Consider the following 13,181-nt stretch of genomic DNA (forward strand, 5'->3'; position numbering starts at 1 on the left):
ACAGAAAATTGTGAACTAGCCAAACAGCAAAGTGTGATCTTAGTGGGAAGACTGCAGAAAAGCCATACAACTAGTATAGATAATAATCATTAGTGAATGAAACTATTAAATAAGAATGGGAGCCATGTATCTTCTAGTAAATGGTCTTTTGTTACCGGGATATTATATCCGAGTATGGTTCACCTGTAATTGCACAAACACAAAATTCCTCTTATGATGAAGCATTTTGGCAGAGAATCTTTCATTTGGGACTTTAGATATACCTAATCTTATAGATAAAATTTCTTTTGTTCATTTACACCCTCCTATTTTAAATTATCAAAAAAGTATTGAGCACTTATTATGTGCAAAGCACTATACTGATATTCCCATATATATGCATATAAGAAAGAAATAAGCCCCAAATGATTTAATCTTTGTTTTAGAATGAATGAGTTGCTGACATGCTAGTGCTGTTATCCAAAGGGTGTGGACACCAAATGTTTAGTTCCTACCAGCTCATGACCCCCATCTTCATCGAAGTCCTCCTCTATCCCATCAGTCATCTCTTCTCCATCCGCATCTGGCCCTCCTTCAGCAGGCTCCTCTGTAGAGTGATCTGCATTCTCTGACACACATTCCTCTTGGATCAGCTCTATACTCTCTTCCAATTGCTTCTTCTGAGCTTCTGGGGGGGAAAAAGCAAATGACTACTACCTTGGGTTGTTCATGAGCCATTTGGATAAACCATGAAAAAACAGTCCATGAAAGGGCAAACTCTGTGTCCTGTTACTTGTGTGTAGAAAAGAAGGGAATATGATGTTTTCATTTGAAATTATTTAATCATGTGAATTATGTACATATATCTACATGTGCTTACATGTAAGCATATTCATTTAAGTGGAATTAGCAAAAATTAGGGAATCCAAATGGTAGTGGTATGCAAATAAGCTTTATAAAAACCAATTGATCTTTTTGGATATTTTATTTTTTTCATATAACGCTTTCTAGTAAGGATGTTCTCTCTGAGGGGAAAATGGAGCAGAAACAAAGGGAAAAAAATCATGTATAACATAGAAATTGTTCACTCAAGGAAGTGGGATGGAGAAAGCTCATTGACAAATTCAAACCTCAGTGGAAAAGATGAAGAGAACCTCACTGAGGAACAAAATACAAAAACAGATATGTTGTTTTTCAGACAACACGTCTGTGAACAACTCTTTGAAATTTTAAAGTCTAAATTCTATTGGCAGATGTGGTTCACTACAATGGTTAAGAACATAAATTCTGGTGTCAGACAACCTGGGTTCAAAGTCAAGCTTCATCACCTAAATAGCTTTGTGATGCTGTGCAAAGTTGAAATGATTAACCCTCCATGTGCCTCAGTTTTCTCATCTGTGCAATTAGGATAACTATTTCCTAAACTTTCAGGGCTTGGAGTAGTAAATCAAAGTGTTTGTATAGTGGCTTGCAAATAATAAGTGCTCAATAAATGAAGCTACACTCTACATTAATAGAATTCCCTCTAGTTGATAGGATCTGCGCATTCCTTTTACAGAAACCTACCGAAATGGAAATTATGCTGACAGCATAACAATTATTTCCTTTAGTAGTTTTCATCTCCTATGAAAATATCAAAAAGCATTAGATACTGAATAAAGAAGATCATCATATGTTTCTCCTTCTATAAGTTATTTTCCTGTGTTCATGACTATTCAAAAGCTCGGTTGTTTTCAGTAATTTTGATTATTTTTACTTTATCAAGTGAGTATTACATCATTCAATTTGAGTTTTAAAATATGCTACATTTTGAGCTGACTTACTGATATCTTATGGCAATAAAGGCAGTTTTCAGAGCTAAAAATGTTTGCAGTATTCATTCCCAGTTTTTTACACGAGTTAAAAGGAAAATAGGCATTGATATATTCATTTTGACTCAGCACAAAGCTTTTCAAACACAACTAATATGTAAATCAACAAACTGATAAAAATATGATGTATAAATAAGCAGATATTTTTTCCCATAAATTGTTTAAAATTATAATAATTGCATCTATAAATAAATGTGTATCTATACATTATTACACATTAATTCCTTAAATGATAAAGTTTATTGAAAATAAGACAGTGGTAGTATAAGGGTGTGTCTTAGCCTTGCTGTCAGATGACAGGATTCTAGTTCCAGCTTACGTTTTTATCCACAGAATTACAGACATTGGGTTTGAGTCTAAGTTTTGGCCACTTTGTTGAGTCATTTAAACACATTAAGTCATTCTTTCCTCATCTGTACCTACTTCTGGGGTTTGCCTGAGAATTAATAGAGCTTATATTTGGCAAATGTTTTGAAAACTACGAAGAACTACATAAATGTACACTATTATACACAAAAAAAGGAGACAGTATAATTCACTGTCACTATGTTAGAGTGAAAACAACAACAGTATGTGTGGGTCAAGAGGCCAGGTCAGATCAGGGAAGAATGGTGAAAACATCTGTAGGACTGAGGCTCTGTTTCAGAAGAGGAAAAGTATTGGTAGATCCAACCAGGGCTAAAAATAATTACTATGGGCATCTAAAAATGACCTAAACCTAGGCTATTTTTCTTTAAGAGAAAGACATTTACTTCACATATATAGACACAAGCTATATATTCTTTGATGTTTTTCTATCAACTTAGTAGCTTCAAATTTCTCCATATAACAACATAAAATCACACAGTGAGGATGTGAATTCTGCTTTTAAAACTATACTTTTTATCTTCATATGCATGGACAAGTGTACTGATGGAAGCAAATACAGTAGCATAAAGTCTTCCATTTTCTGTATATCTATATAACTTTTAGCATAGAAAGTCCTACAGAACTACAAAGTGGTTATTGTAAAAACTTAACCAAGGTTTTTTTTTTTTCCTAACTATAGAAGATTATCATCCAAATTAAGTAGGGAAAAGTGGTTTCAAGAAAAAAATTAGTTTAATCTGGAGAAGATGATGCAGGTATCTGGACTAAAAGGAAGGCATATTAGACAAGAGATATAGACCAAAAACACCCTCAATTTAACACTTACCGAGAATTTCTAGGTTTTATTCACCTCATTTTCCTTCCATGCATCATTCATTGCCCTCTACAATTCTAGACCGTTAACCTAGGCTAACTCACCTACACAGCTATGACCAGGATCCATTGAGAAAACGCTGTGATGCGCACTGAAAAGTTTTGAATCCTCTGACGTTAATCACATCTCTTATTCTACTCTGTTGCCTCTACTATCACTGAGCCTTTGGACGGCACAATGGATCTGGCCACTCTGGTTTTGGCTTTCCACTCTCTCCTACAAGTGGTTTTTGTACTGATCATCTGACTCCCTCACTTCTTGCTGCTCTAGGTCACCATGCTGCTTGTTCAAAATCCCCTGGCTTGTCAGACCTGGAGTTGGTGCCTCAACAAACAGAGAGGAATGGAAGTTTGGAATTATTACTCTATACAGTAAAAAACTGCTCTGAATCTTATATTAATAACTTTTCCTAAAACCAAACTTTCTCAATTTTAGGTTATTTTGTTTATCTTTTTGTTATAACATATAAGTGAACTTCTGCTTATGAGGACACTGTATTGGGAATTCAATTGGTCTGGCATATCCATTTCTTCTCTAATGATTCTGGGTATATTTGTTTTCTGAGAATCTTCACTTTTTGATGTTGAAAATAATATATATTTTTTTCTCTAGAAAAATAATCTCTGACTAAGGAAGCATAGAAGATCCTTAAAGAACTTGGTAGGACTAGACTTTAAAGATGCATAGTCCTCATCTGGCTTTATCTACCAATTTGTTTCAGTTAACTTTGGAATTCAAGCTGACTTTCCTGATCTTCCTAGCTGAATGCAATCCCTCTTCCTTTGATCAATCACGGCCTTGAACAAATATTGTCTTATACTTAGTTTTACTGTTTTTTTAAAATCCTTTTCTCATTAATGTTTAAGCTTCTCGGAAATTTGAATTATTGCCTCACGAGGTCATTGTCACACTCAGTGACATCTTTGATATCATCAGTGACACAGATGCCTGTCTTTAGTAAACTGAAAAGCACAAGTCAGTTATCAAGAAACAATTTGATGTGCTCTGCACCCCTCACTGAATGCCTTGAACATAGAAAAGATATTATATGGTATTATCAAGGATGTAGAAGTTGGGATTCATACTTATGTCTATTACTGGTCCTATTAACTGTAGTTTTCTTCTCTAAAAGGTGAACATAAAAATATTTCAGAGAGTTGCTGTGTACTCAAATGAGGAAAAAGATATGAATTCATTTTTTTAATTGCAAAACCACATGAACATGTTATCATAAAAATATCAAAATAGTTCTTGAGTTGAATCTGTATCGATTACTTGATTGCTATAGACATATTTTCTATGTCAAAATCATTCATCACTACGGATCATAAGAATCATGCATTACAAAGATAATTTTGGATTTTGATTTTGATACGGCCTTTTTATTTTTATGTTTAGATAGACATAATATATTAAGTCACTCCTTTTTTTATACTGACATAAAACATGCATGTAATTCCTCTGATGGTGTATTTCAAAGGCAGTGGTGTGTTAACACAGTTCAATGAAAAAAACCCTATAAATTATCCTCCTTCATCTGATAATTAGCTTGAAAGCTAAATGCTTGGAAGGCATTATTTGGGTTGAGAAAAAAAAGCTTTAATTATAATGGTAATTGATTCACAGGAGTTAACAGAACTACAACCAGCCTGTCCTTTAGTAATATGTAGTCAGCATAGACTTTTGCCATTATCTCAATAGGAAATGTTATAATCACTAAACAATGATAGGTTCTATGAATAAAATCCCACATGAAACCTCATCTTGTTTATTAAACTGTTGGCTCACAGTTTGGATTCAGTAATTACCTTGTTGAAACAGAAAGAAATAAAGCAACTTGTTCTATTTTCTATGAATAATTTTCTAATTTTGCTTCTCTTAGAAATGAATAGTATTGTTTAGTTTATTCTTTTTTTTTTTTTGAGACAGAATCTCACTCTGGTGCTCGGGCTAGAGTGAGTGCCGTGGCATCAGCCTAGCTCACAGCAACCTCAAACTCCTGGGCTCAAGCGATCCTCCTGCCTCAGCCTCCTGAGTAGCTGGGACTACAGGCATGTGCCACCATGCTCGGCTAATTTTTCTGTATGTATTTTAGCTGTCCATATAATTTGTTTCTATTTTTAGTAGAGACGGGGTCTCGCTCTTGCTCAGGCTGGTCTCGAACTCCTGAGCTCAAACGATGCTCCCGCCTCGGCCTCCCAGAGTGCTAGGATTATAGGTGTGAGCCACCACGCCCAGCTGTTTAGTTTATTCTTAACTTTATAATATTCTCTTTGTGTAATTCTTTTTCTAATTATCATTCTTACTTTTTATTGTGAATATGTGTGAGTGTATATGTGTGTTTGTGTGTATGTACATTCATATTTCTGTCACTAAAATTTATTTGGGGCAGAAACATTTTTATTCATCTTTATTTACCTGGTGGCTAACTCAGAGCCTTACACAAAAATCAAGTGTTTGCTGAATATATTCATGAATTGTTGTGGAATCAAATAATGAAAATAAATGTCTAGGTGTCAAATTCCTTTCACAGAGTCAAGGTGACAGTTGAATTTGGCACTTTGGTAGCAAAAATATAAATCCAAATAGAAGTTAAAAAAAAAAAACCTTACCACATTCTACATGACAGCCCCTCACCACGAAGTCTAAGTGAAATGTAAAGTCTGAGATTTTCTTAGAAGAAAATTGTTCCTATAATATTGACAAGTCTTCAAGTGAAAAATAAAATGTGAAGTCTTCAAGTGCTTATGGGAGGAGGGTTGCCTTTTAACACTGGCATCTTTTGGAGTCTCTGTTGGCTTCTTTAAGTCAGAGTGATGGATGACTATAGCATTTCTTTCTTGAGTAGAGAAGTGAGTTAGTACTAGATTGTTTAAGAAGAGTGGATTAGGAACCAAGAGCCAGCAGTTTATGCCTAAAGGATATCTTTAATACTACCTAAAGCATGGATTACAAAAAAATGGTTTGTAATGGCTACAAATTAGTGAGTACTTAAGAAGTGCTGACTGTGTAACATTCATTAATTTTAGTTTTTTTCTTTTCTTTTTTTTTTTTTTAAGACAGGGTCTCGCTCTGTTGTCTAGGCTAGAGAGCAGTGGTGTCATCTTGGCTCACTGCAACCTCAAACTCCTGGGCTCAAGCAATTTTCCTGCCTCAGCCTCCTGAGCAGCGGGGACTACGGGTGCATGTCACAATGCCTAACTAATTTTTTTATTTTGTGTAGAGACAGGGATCTCATTATGTTGCTCAGGCTGATCTTGAACTTCTAGCCTCAAGCGATCCTTCCATCTCAGCCTCCTACAGAGCCTGAGGATTACAGGCATGAGCCACTGCACCTGGCTTAATTTTAATTCTTGAAATATACTGCAGTGCAGACTTATCTATCATTTTACACATGGGGAAACTGAGGCATGAATAGGTTAAGCAAGGTGTTCATGATCACACAGTAATAAGTGCAAGAGTTGGAATTCCAATTTAATATTTCTGACTCCATAATTTGGGCTGTTTTCTATATATCTCTAGAAAAAAAGGCCTAATTTGACACACCAGGCAAATGCTTTGAATCTCTTCAACAATCAGACAATTTTAGTTTCAAGAATGAAGAAGTCTGTTTAGTTAGAGGCACATGCTCTAGCTTAACAACAACCACCAAAGGAAAAGAAGGACAAATGACAGGTAAGTATTTGTGTTAAAGAGAAAATGCCTAAGGCTGTAAAAAAGCCATCAAAGAAAAATATCAGACATTAAATTTCAATCCTCGTGTTCAAATATTTTTTCTGTGCATCTTATTTGTACTTCAAAAGCTACAGATGATTCAGAAAACAAGTTGGGATTGTTGGGATTTATGTTCAAAGCATTTTTATTAAATTGAGTTTGCTGAATAGCTATTATCATTAATATAACTATGAAAATTGGTTGAGTTGGCAATTATATTTTTTGACATGCTGGCTTAATTGCAAGATAATTGTTAGCTGAATTGTACTTAGCAGATGGTTGGAAAGAATGTTGATACAGCCAACCTAGTATCCTGGAATCATTGTTTTTCCATACCAGTATAAACTGTATTTAAAAAAAATTCTACGTCATAACAGCTGTATATAGTATAAATTTAATTCAATAATTCTAATAAATCCCACTTAGAAAAATGAAACTTATTTGAATGATATGACTTACAACCACATAAATAAACATCAGGAAAATTACACAGGAAGAATGTTTTTAGATTAAAATATCAGTTACATAAGTACATTTTTGGAAGAAATGGCTTTGTAGTTGTTCACATGAAATACTCTGGATTATCGAGGTAACCAAAATTCAACATAAGTCACTTAAAAATTACTGAGATATTGTGTTTATTTAAATATCATAACAATTTTAGAAAGAGAGATTATTTTCCTCATTTTTATAAATTTTATAAGGACTTTTCCAAATTTCCTGCAGCTAGTAGGTTGAATTAGGTCTCCAGTGGGATGTGGGCCTAGTTCTGTTTTATTCTTGTCTGGAACCTTAGATGCTTTAGTAATGTCAATTTATTTTGTCATAAGGAAGACGAATTGGGGAGGAAACAAACTAGAAGTGGAGAGACCAGCTAAAAAGGTGATGGCTGTGGGGATGAAAATGTCCTAACTGATTTGTGGTGGTGGTTATACCACTCAGTGAAACTATTAAGTCATTGAATTATACTCTTGAAATCAGTAAATTTTATTTTATGTAAAATATACCTCAATAAAGTTGTTAAAAAAATAAAATGAGTGCAACAAAGCATATGAGAGGTAATGAGGGTTTGATTATTAGCAGTAGCCTTGGGAAAATAGAGAGAAGGGGTGGGGTAAAAAGATAGCAAAGCTAACATCTGACAACACTGGCTACAGTAGGAATAGAAGATAATGTTGAAGTTGGCAATTTGCTTGGCAAGATTTACGTTGTAGTAGCAATGGAGACAGAATATAGAAAGAAGAGTATGTTTAGGTGGGAAAGAAATGAGAAAGAGTTCAACTTTGAAACACTATTATTGAGTTGTTACCCAGATGGTTTCAATATTCCATTCAGCTTGACTAAACTTTAGACAGGCTTCTTCCTGACCACAGACCCCAGATCGCCATTTTGTTAGAGCATTTACTTTAGAAAAATTGCAATTGTAAATTCTTTCTCTGCCCATTTCAGATGTAAACCTTCTACAATCCAGAAATGTTTTCTCAAGGCCTAGGAGCCATCCTTGTGACATGTTATTATCAAGAAAGACAGAGCCCCTATCTCCTAGTCTCTGTGGGAGAGTAGGAACCTAACTTTAATAAGAACCAATGAGCAAACACAGATTGCCAAATCATATTGACCAACCTTCCTCCTAACATCCTCTAATACTTTGCCAGTAGCTGACTCCAGCATTCAAAAATTCTCCTGCCTTTCCTTTTAGCAGAGTTGAGTTCAATTTCTATCTCCTATTGCAACAGTCTTTCATAAAGCCTTCCTTGCTGATTTTAATCCAGGACAAGTTCACTTTACAGTAGTTAAATGAGGGGTAGCCACAGGAAGCTATCCAGTAAACTAGTTTTGATCTACTTGCTAAAGACAACTCAATCTCTTTACTTTCTCTTATATTTAACTTCTTTAAAAACATTTAATTTTTGTGATCAAATATTTCTACAAGGCTTGTGAAAAACAGCAGTCTTCTGTTCCTACTTACCATTTTAAGCTCCTTAAAGGCTTTCTACTCACTTAGTTGATTCTTTTAAATATATGCACTTATATCCCTCAATACCATGTTTATATTGCTAATTCTTGATCAGTTTTATGCACCATTTGTTGACATTATCCTTAGGACTCAGTTCTTGTTCATACAATTCCCACTCACTTCCCATCTCCCTGGAGAGTTATATTGTAAGTTGGATTAGATCAATTTTCAGGTTTTACATAATTTTAACTATGAAGATACTTTGTGTGGCTGAACTGTTAGTATAAAATTAATAATTTTTATTTCCTCTAGAATTAAAAATTGCCTTAAGTTTTTTTTTTTTCAAATTTACTTCTCTGTGTACTTCTGTGTACTTATGCAAATTTACCCCTCCTTCTCCCAAGTCACTTTCCCACTCAGTAGCTATTCTGTCAATTTTGTTGGCTTGAAAACATCTATCCTAGATATTTTGAACAGTTCTGACCTGGATTACTTTCTTTCTTTCCAGGTCTCTGGCACAGCTCATCTCCTAGGATTTCGTTTACCTCCCTCGTGAGAATTCCCTTCGTCTGTTGCCTTTGGATTTCATGCTTTAGGAAAGCTAATGTTTTATTTATTCTTTATTCTTATTTCACATATTGTGGGGGTACAAAAGTTTAGGTTACTTATATTGCCCTTGCCCACCGGCCCTCCCCACCTCCGGAGTCAGAGCTTCAAACGTGTCCATCCCCTAGACAGTGTGCATTGCACTCATTATGTATGTATACACCCATCCCCTCCCCCACCCACATCTGCCCGACACCCGATCAATGTTATTCCTGAATGTGCTCTTAGGTGATGATCAGTGAAATCAATTTGATGGTGAGTACATGTGGTGCTTATTTTTCCATTCTTGGGATACTTCACTTAGTAGAATGGGTTCTAACTCTTTCCAGGATAATAGAAGAAGTAGGAAAGCTAATGTTGTTCCTCTTTCTTGGTTTACCTCCTTGTTTTGGTGAAGTAGATTTTCTAGTACTTTTTAGAGAAAGAGTGAATTAAAATTAACAATTAGGATGCCATTAGGTTCAGATGGCTCCAGTGCCTTAGGATCCCATGTAAGTAAACCAAAACTCACCTCAGAATGAATGGACATAGCCTAAGAAAACTGAAACAAGCTTAACTTGCCAAATAACCTCTAACCTGAGACTTTAGCAATCAGAAACCAGCAACTAACCTCTAAAGGGGATTTCTCACTTTAACCAATCACATAATTTCTTTGTCTTGCTTCTGAAAACACCTTATAAAATTTTCCCCTCTCGCCCCCTCAGTAGAGTCCTGAATCTCTTAGGGTCTGGGGATGCCTGATTCATGAATCGTCCAATGCTTAAATAAACTCATTAAAAGTTGAATGTGTCTAACTTTATCTTTTAACATGTGATTTTGAGGTAAATTTTTTGATAGCTTGTATATCTGAAAATATCTTTAATCTACCTTCACATTTAATAGTTTGGGTATTAGGTATAGCATTTTAGGTTGCAAATAATCTTTCCTCAGAATTTTTAGGGCATGTTTTCATTGCCTTGTAGCTTTTAGTGTGGGTGCTGAGAGGCACTATGGCTTTCTGATTCCTATTTCTTTACATGAATATTGTTCTCTCTCTCTTTTCTTCTCTCTCACTGTGCACTTATAGAATTTTTTCTTTGTGCCTATGTTCTGAAATATCACTATGACATGCTTTGATGTGCATCTTCATGCATTGTTCCAGACACTTGGTGGAACTTTTCAATCTGGTTAACTATATCCTTCAGATTTTTGCTATTTTTTTTCCTAAAAAAATGTTTTTTTTGGATGATCTTTCTCCTCTTTCTATCTGGAACCTTGTATTTATCCTGTAATTTTCACATCCTTCCCCTCCTATTTTCCATCTCTATTTTCTTCCATATTTTCTGGGAGAGTTTTCCAATTTTGTCTTCTAATCCTTGTATTATTTATTTATGCTATCATAGGTTAATTTCTAAATCTTCCATCTTCCCTCTAAATACTCAGTTTTATGGTTTTGTGTTTTTATTTCATAACTATAGTGTCTTCTCATTTTTCTGAGGGTACTAATCAGTATTTGGGTTTTTTTTTTTTTCTACTTGAAGTTTTAACCTTTCTATAATATCTGTTTTCTCTGATTTCTTTTACTTTTCCTTTTTTTATTTGCTTTTAATGTTAAATATGTTTTCTTTTGTCTAGTGATTCTTGCTTGTTCATATTAATAGTACAGCATTAAAATACTCATTGAGAGCTGTGTAAGTATAGAAGGATGTTGCTTCTGTAGGGTGATCTGGTTGACCACTTCCTTGGGGACCTCATGTCAGCATCAGTAAGTCTTTCCTCTTGGGCTGCTCTTCCTAACTAAAGACTCTTCTAGTGCTCTGGCAGCACAGGGGGAGGAGAAACTTGGCATTTCTATAGTATTTGTTGCATCTTTCACCTCTCCCCCTGCTTTCAACTGCTCTCAAATTTGCTTATTGTCTACCAGCCCTTAGATCCACTGTTTCAGCTTTTCTAGAGGAAACTTCTCCAGCCTTCTGCCAAAGTGAGGCAGGGATAATTGTGAATGGGGATATAGGAATCTGTTTTCTGAGCAGACTTTCAACCATTTATTACTCACTTTTTCCAGAGGGAATACAATGCCTTGAATTCTCAGTCTTTTGAGAGTTTGTGGTTAAAATCGAACTTAGATTTCTAGGTTGTACTAAGTCAGGTATACTTATCCATCTGCTGTCTAGCTTCTAAAATGTTGTTCCCATTTTCCCTATGCCCAGATGTTTTCATTTTGTAGAATCCTATTCTTATTTTAACACAGTTTTAGGAGGGAGCAAAGCTCAATTTATGTTTAATCCATTGCCTGTAACCAGAAGCATCGCCAACTCAATCTGTAGTATTTATGATAGCAGTAAGGTATTCAGAACAGAAATAGTAGTCACGTTATACGCTGTAGCAGTCAGATCATATCTGGAGCAACAGTTTCCATTCTGAGTGCCATAATCTGTGTTGACAAATTATAGAATGATCAGAGAAAGGAGATGACAATGGTTTGAGATGCAAAACAAGTTACATGAGAAGCAGCTGAAGGACTTGATATTTCTCTAGACAAAAAAAAGGGGGGGGTGCTTCAAAGATGCTATTACCAAAATTTGAGTACAGCTAAGGTAAATATTTGTGGGCCACTTACATTGACTCTAGGTTCAAAGGTTTTGGAGGGATGAAAATATTATAGCTCTCTTTAAATATTTAATTGACTGCTACATCACAAGGGAGTAGACAGTAAGTTTTGTTTCAGAGGACATAAGAAGGATAACTGAAGCAACTGAAAGCAAAACACATTATGGTTCAGTGTAAGGAGAACATACAATAGAAATCTCAGACACAAAAATGAACAGAGACCAAGTTATAACCAAAATGTGTGCACTGGCCACATAAAGATTAGCAAACTGAAAAGTGCATAACATGTATAGAGTGAGTAACAGGATTGAAAAGTTCAAATTTTCCAAAAGAAGTCGTGTATTTTTATATTTATTTATAATTTTTCAATATTTAGAGATTAACTTAATTTGAAAAATTTCATGTCTTATTCCAGACATATGGGCAGAATGAATTTACGATGTGGGACTCCAGTTTGTGACCTGTCAAATGCTTAGGACTAACATTTCAATGTTATCATTGGAATTGTCCCAGTGAGATTGGCTGTTCATGTATCAAGCATGCCAGTGAGAATAAAGGTGAGCTGCATAATGTCTAATTGCCTTTTCACTTCAGAAAGTCTATGCTTGAAATTTAATTTTTAAAAAATACAGTTACCCATGGAATAATTGTGCCCATTGTATGATACCCAGTCTTTACTTTTCCTTCTGGTGCCTTTCACTCTTTTTGGTCATTTAACATCACTGTGCACATATCTGCTATGTGTATACGGCAATTTATATGTGGATTTAAAAAAAAATCATCTAGGAAGCACAGTTTTAGGTTCAACGGATTTTAAGTGCTATTTTTTATTTTCTATAATCTATGCAGTCACTGTATCCCCAAAGCGGTTGTGTTATTTCAGTAGAAAAAATAAAATATGCATAGTGGATTCACACTAATCATAATTTTAAAAGCTGCAGTCTATAGATGAGGCCATAACTCATTCCTCTAGTTTACATTTAAGAGTCTTGACACCTAGAGAATTTAAATGACTTTGTAAGTCTTGCCTGGTACATAGTATATGGTACTAGGTAAAGTTAGGGGAGGGAAGACGTGATCTTGTTCTTAGGAAATTTACAATACCAAATGAAGAGACAGGACCCAACACACACACACACACCCCTATTAGAAGCAATTTAAGGTACAGAGAATCCAAAATAATGTAATTATATTTCATTGAGATTACTACTGAGAGCTTAGG

The 13,181-nt window shown here is 34.9% G+C and overlaps 1 protein-coding gene across 13 annotated transcripts in view; it reads right to left on the bottom strand.

The window, feature by feature from the left end:
* The window catches only part of RALYL (RALY RNA binding protein like), a 644,676-nt gene that overhangs the window by 42,109 nt on the left and 589,386 nt on the right, over positions 1-13,181 (bottom strand). For 10 of the 13 annotated variants that reach the window (XM_045560943.1, XM_045560936.1, XM_045560942.1 and 7 more), the window contains one exon: positions 495-667. The exons of 2 other annotated variants lie outside the window; for them this stretch is intronic. In XM_045560943.1, the coding sequence (XP_045416899.1) occupies positions 495-667 (173 nt within the window). The remainder of the gene's footprint in view (positions 1-494; positions 668-13,181) is intronic. One more of the 13 variants, XM_045560938.1, reaches the window with a different exon arrangement.

The sequence above is a fragment of the Lemur catta genome, chromosome 9, assembly GCF_020740605.2.
Source record: "Lemur catta isolate mLemCat1 chromosome 9, mLemCat1.pri, whole genome shotgun sequence".
Classification (NCBI taxonomy): Eukaryota; Metazoa; Chordata; class Mammalia; order Primates; family Lemuridae; genus Lemur; species Lemur catta.